At 42.0% G+C, this 6,000-nt stretch overlaps 1 protein-coding gene across 2 annotated transcripts in view; it reads right to left on the reverse strand.

Annotated features, from left to right (window-relative positions):
- Window positions 1-5,784, reverse strand: part of thsd7aa (thrombospondin, type I, domain containing 7Aa) — a 214,236-nt gene extending 208,452 nt beyond the window's left edge. For both annotated transcript variants that reach the window (XM_038285906.1, XM_038285905.1), the window contains exon 1: window positions 5,345-5,784. In XM_038285906.1, coding sequence (XP_038141834.1) covers window positions 5,345-5,498 — 154 coding nt within the window. In that variant the 5' untranslated portion in view covers window positions 5,499-5,784. The remainder of the gene's footprint in view (window positions 1-5,344) is intronic.
- Window positions 5,785-6,000: the final 216 nt, after the last annotated feature.

The following is a 6,000-nucleotide window of genomic DNA, read 5'->3' on the forward strand; positions in this document are numbered from 1 at the left end:
AGTGTTTTTTGGGGTTCCTATGTGTCTCTGATTTCCTGATCCTGATCTATTCTGCCTATCAACCACTGAGCCTGTCTGTTCCCGCCTGAATGGTGTACCTGTACTGTCTTTGGACTCCTGGACCTTTAAGCCTGCCTGTTCTGATCTGTTTGCCTGATCTGGCTTGGGACTCTGCATGTTCTCCAGGGCTGCAGTATCTGTGTCACTCTTGGAACCCAACCGGCTGGATCCTACCTCGTTTCCTGGGCATGGACTGAACTTGAAAACCCAGTTAGTGACTCACATGGACAATCATCCTCCATCAGATTATCAAGGTCACTAACCTGTTTCTCTCTTGAAGAGGTTCTAGCCTTAATTGCCCTAGATGTTGCAACTCCCTGTTTATTTTAATAAATCTCACTGTCCGTCTTGACTGAATACTGGGTCCTTTTGTTCAGACTTGTAACAGTGAAATTCAGCACATTCACACATTCCCTGTTTCCATCAACAAAACGTTGATAGAAACACATCTACTGTCTGTTAGTTTTCTGACTGTGACTAACTGGATGTGCTCTCTTCATCCTCTGACATGGGAGCTGGCTCGGAGCTCGTCTGCCTGGCTGTGTGTTTCCTGGACGGGGCCGCCTGTGGAGCTGGTTGACAGTTGCCTTTTGTATCTATGCTTCTTTTTCTATGTCTGCTTCTGTCTCCTTGAACCCCAGTGGGCCTCAGCAGATGGCCGCTCACACTGAGCCTGGTTCTGCTGGAGGTTTCTTCCTGTTCAAAGGGAGTTTTTCCTCTCCACTGTCGCTACAAGCATGCTTAGTGTGAGGGATTGCTGAAGAGTCAATGAGTCGATGCAATCAGATGGTTTTCCTTAGATAGAAAACTTTGAATCAATCTGACTGGATGATCTGGTTGAACTGGAAAGTGACCTGAGATGACATGTGATGTGAATATAGAAATAAATAATAAAACTTAATTGAATTTTTAGTGCAAGTCTGTTGTTAAGACAGTAAATATTTTATCAAACAACTTTAAGTTGGGAAGTGCTATAATAGACCAATAGGTGATTTTGGACAAGAACAACTCCTTTCATCTCAATGTGTTGGTTTAAAAGTGATTAGGTCTGCATGTGACTGCTGCTACCGTCCTGGGGACGCTAAGAGCCAACATATTAAGGCCAGAGGAAACATATGAACATGTCTATACTGTATCTAGGTTAACTTTGTCTGGCCAATCTGCTCTGGTTTCTCTATCCCTAATCTCTTCCCCTGCTTTAACACGTGGGAGGTAGAGCCCATAATACCAGGAGCGGATTTACCTTCCACAGGGTGTGAACAATGAATCCAACAACACATGTGATGACAGCGACAAAGATCATCCTGCAATTTTAACCACACAATGTAACAAGTCGATCATTTAATTTAAATACTGATACGTATTTGGGATTTTAATGCATGTGTCTAAAATGATACTGAGATGCAGCACAGAAATATTGACTATTTTAACTCCTATGTTCGCGGTAGGATTCGGACGGGTTTAATTCTTCTGTTTATCAGACTTGCATGATGGAAAGTGTAAAAACAGGAGCTCACAAACATCCAAAATAAAGTCTCAGTGATAATAAGTCAATAACTGGTGCATTTATTTCCCTTTTGCACCAGTAAAAACAGTTTCTCATATGGAAAACATATCCCTAAAGCCAGACATACTCTGTACGATTTTTTTTAATCGTTGCACGCAGCTACACTACAAAACCACAGGGTTTAGTCGTACGGTCTGAGTTCACCACTCACCATTTTTGTTCTTACACTGTGCGACCCGACGCTCCGATGCGATCTACCTGCTCACACTGTACGTCTAAAAACCAGGTGGGACTCAGCTCTGCAATGAGATGGCGCTACTCTGACTCGTCTATCTGGAAGCCAAGCGACTAGAAGAGGAATATGAAGCTCCTTAGAGTGAAACGCACGACCACCTTAGGACGGGCGACTGAATTTCAAACATGTTTGATTTTCTCCCGACCCTACGATTCCTGATGGGGAGGTGGTCGTTAGAGGCTGATCGCCCCTTGTTACCCCCTGTACACTACGCCACGCACAATCAGGCTAAAGGTCGGTAACCTGACTCCGCCAGATGGATTTGCTCCGCATATCCATCTGGAAACCTTCCGTAGAAGTAATTTTGGGAAGGGGCGGAAATACTGGTTAGCTGATTGGCCTATGTTGGTGATAGACGGGCCAAATAAACCAATCAGATCAACGAAGCATATGACGTACTAACAGAGCGACGACGAAGAGGAGCCAATTGATAGATCAAACTCTTGCCGAAACCAGTCGGGAGAAGAGCAAAAACATATTTTCCTCTGAGAAAAGCCTCCAGAGCAGTGTTTTGCTCTTCTTTCAGTGAAGAAATACTCTGTAATTCCCATAAAACTTGCTCGATAGCCACGCTAACGCTAGTTTCATCGACTGAACTCGCCATGTTCTTTAGACTGAACTGTCGCGCTTCTCGTTGCGTCACACCTCAACCCGCCTCAAAGCCAACGCTGATTGGACGTTCGTTTGGTGAACGGCTCCAAATTTTCTTTAACGGAGAGTCTCCAGACTGATTAGCGAGTGAAACCTTGAAAGCGAGATCAGAATGGTCTCACGAGGCTAGAAAGTCGGCCCCATCGAAAAATTGTCACACGACTGGAAAATCGGCCCGAAAAGTGCAAAAAATCATACAGTGTATGCCCGGCTTTAGCAGTGGATTCCTCAAGTTAGTGGGCTCAGCCCATTGCTTTTCTCACTGAGTAATCTACAATGAAGAAAACCTGAAGACAATATTTGTGGATTAATCCTAAAAGTGAGATTACTGTAATTCGTAGAAATGATGAATCAATTAACAGTGAGATAATAATAATGTTGGGGCTCCAGTCATATACTGTATGATTTTAGACTTGACAGGAATAAAATGTTGAAGGACTTGTAACTGGAGTTGGATTTTACATCTTGACTTAATATTGTATGTAAGATATCAAGTCATCACTCTGGTCTCTGTTCAACTAATTATGTGTTGATATAATCTTTTTGTTTATCAGACACAACTTGCATGATGGAAAGGGTCAAAACAGGAGCTCACAAATATTAAAAATAAAGTTGCTGTGATATTAAAGTACTTTTTTTCTTTTACAGCAGAAAATGTAATAAACTATTCATGCAATGTGGGGTTTTTCTTTTTTGCTAGCTGCTTCACTGCAAAAAATCTGAATCTAGATAAGTCATTTTGTCTTGAAATAAGAGCATTTGTTCTTGAATTGATGAGTTAAAAGAGACATTTTGCCAATGGAACAAGACAATTTACACTTAAAATAAGAAAACAATAATTATCTTATTTTAAGAGTAAAATTACTCATTCCATTGGCAAACTATCTCATTTACCTGCTCAAATTAAGGGTGAATACCCTTAATCTAAGAAATGTTTTACTTATTTCTAGATAGTTGTTGTAGTGTTGAAATTTTAACTGATTTAGTATTTGGATGAAACTATTTGTCATCAATGTTATTAATAGAATGATTGGAAGAATTAATTTAGACCAAATTACTGTAAAGATTACTGCACTGCAAAAACATCTAGAATCAGTGGTTGATACAATCTAGAAATAAAAGTAAACATTTAGTAAATTAATTTGAGCAGGTAAATATGATGATTTGCCAATGGAATGAGGATTTGTAACAGTAAAATAAGATAATTAGGGCGTGTTGCTGGTGCAGTGGTTAGCGCACACCACCCATGTACGACGCAGTTGACCTGGGTTCGAATCTGATGTGGTCCTTTGCTGCATGTCTCTCCCCCTCTCTCATACCCCCTTTCCTGTCAGCCTACTCTCAAAACAAAAAAATTAAGCCACTAATGCCATAACAACTTGAAAAAAGATAAGATAATTAGGTAATATGCAGTTGAAATAAGACAATCCCATATTTTTTTTCTTATTTTGAATGTAAATTGTCTTGTTCCATTGGCAAAGTGTCTCATTTACCTCCTGAATTCAAGAAAAAAGGCACTTATTTAGATTTAAATGTGTTTTAGTGTGGAAAGAGGACACTGCCCCACTGGCAAGGTTGGAGACAGGGCGTCTTAGTTGGATTGTAGATAATAAACATCAAACTTCTTAAAGATTAAATAATAAAATTGATATGTGAAACAAATGAAGCTTAATGTCAATCTAAAGGAAAAACATCTCAGAAAACAGCCTGCTTGTTTTTTTGTAAACCAAAAGTTTGCTGTTGTTCCTGTGAAAGAAAACCCATATAGGTTGACATTTCCTGCACCGTTTCGACTCATTCGTCCTATCTTTGTTGTTGTTTGGGTGTGTGTGTGTGTGTTAGTGTGAAGAGGGGGGGGGGGGGGGGGTATGAAGATGAAGAGAAAGTGAAAGATTAAACAGTACAGAAGGAGAGCATTGATCTGCAGCCGGACCCAAAGGGCACCTGGATCCCAATGGATCAATGGAGATCCATACTCTGACTCCTTCTCCCATGATTACTACTCTGGCCTCCTCCCATCTTCCCTCTTCTCCTTCGCTCTGCTCGCTGGACCATGTATCAGTATTGTCCTCCTGACCATGTGCTACTCTCCCACAGTGAACGAGACTCATCCGGCACACCCAAACCAGCCCAGCGGAGATCCTCATTTCATTCTACCTCTCTGAAAGGCTTATGAACCCCCATTAATACAACCTTCCCATCTATGTCTAGGTTATAAATATACATAAACTGCTCTGAACTGGTTTCATAATCAATAAAACTTTTCCCTTTTTAATGATTAAAAACCGACGGACGTTCTGCGCTGTGGGTTACACTCTCCCACCCTACTTTGGAAAAGACAGCATGCACCTGCTCTTCATAAACATCTCCCATCAACACGCCAGGCTGTGATGAATGAGTCCAATAGAGGCGTACAGCAGCGGAGGAGTCCCAGCTGCCTGGATTCATCGGGACTAAACTAGAAGCAAAGGGAAAGCTGCAAAAACTCACACCTTCGCCGGACATTTAGGGGTCAAGAGGCATTCCCTTCTGGGACTGCAGTAAATATGTTAACTCATTTAATGGTAGTAGGACGGCTCCAGTGCTTTACCTTTAACCAAAAAAGCAATAAACTGCAGCTGTAAATGAAGATATCTGCTGAAGAGAAAGGAAGGTTTATAGATTCATCACTTATAACAGAGCAAATCGCAGAAGAACACAGAGACTCTCCTTTATTTGGCTTCACTCTGAAGAAACATTTGATGCTTTGGCATCAATAAAGCATGGGAGCAGATGGGACATCCATTAAACAACCCCAAATTGAGGAGGTGATAAAGGAAGATGGATCATACCTGTTTGCCAGATGTACAAGGCTTTAGTTTCCACTGTGGTTTGTGCATCAAGTGCCCAGATGGAGAAAAGGAGCAGGGATAACTTCCAGATGAAGAGGCACGGTGTTTGTTTCAGAACCCCCAGCAGAAGGAGAGCTCCGCCAGGCAGCCCCATAGCCGCCACGCTGAGAGCGCTTACTTCCCAATGCAGTCAACTGCAAGCCTGGCCAACAGCAAAGAGCTGGAGAGTGTTTCTCCTTTGTCCACAACACTATGGCTGAGAAATAAAAATCCTGCCCAGACAAACCTCAGCTCCTTTAATGTTTCTGTGTTCCTCTTTGCTTTTTCTACCCTGGCTTCTTATTGAGAAGGAATAAACCCGGGTGGTGGAAAAAACATGGAACAATGGATCCCAAAGCCCAGCCTGCTACTGCTGCTGCATGCAGGCTTGATGCAGCGTCTCCCTCCCTCCCTCCCTCCCTCTCCTACACACAGACACACATGCCCATCCTCTCATCCCTCCCTCTCCCCCTTCTCTCTTGTGCCCTTTCAAAGGACCCAGTGAAGCTGTTCTGCAAGCTAAAGTGGAGGGAGGAAGTGTTTTGTTTGTTTAATAAAGAAAGGAAAGATGTAACCTCAGGGAAATATTTCTCTTTCTTTTTTATCTATAAATTGGA

The sequence above is a fragment of the Cyprinodon tularosa genome, unplaced genomic scaffold (genome assembly GCF_016077235.1).
Source record: "Cyprinodon tularosa strain WSP-4 unplaced genomic scaffold, ASM1607723v1 ctg217, whole genome shotgun sequence".
NCBI lineage: Eukaryota > Metazoa > Chordata > Actinopteri > Cyprinodontiformes > Cyprinodontidae > Cyprinodon > Cyprinodon tularosa.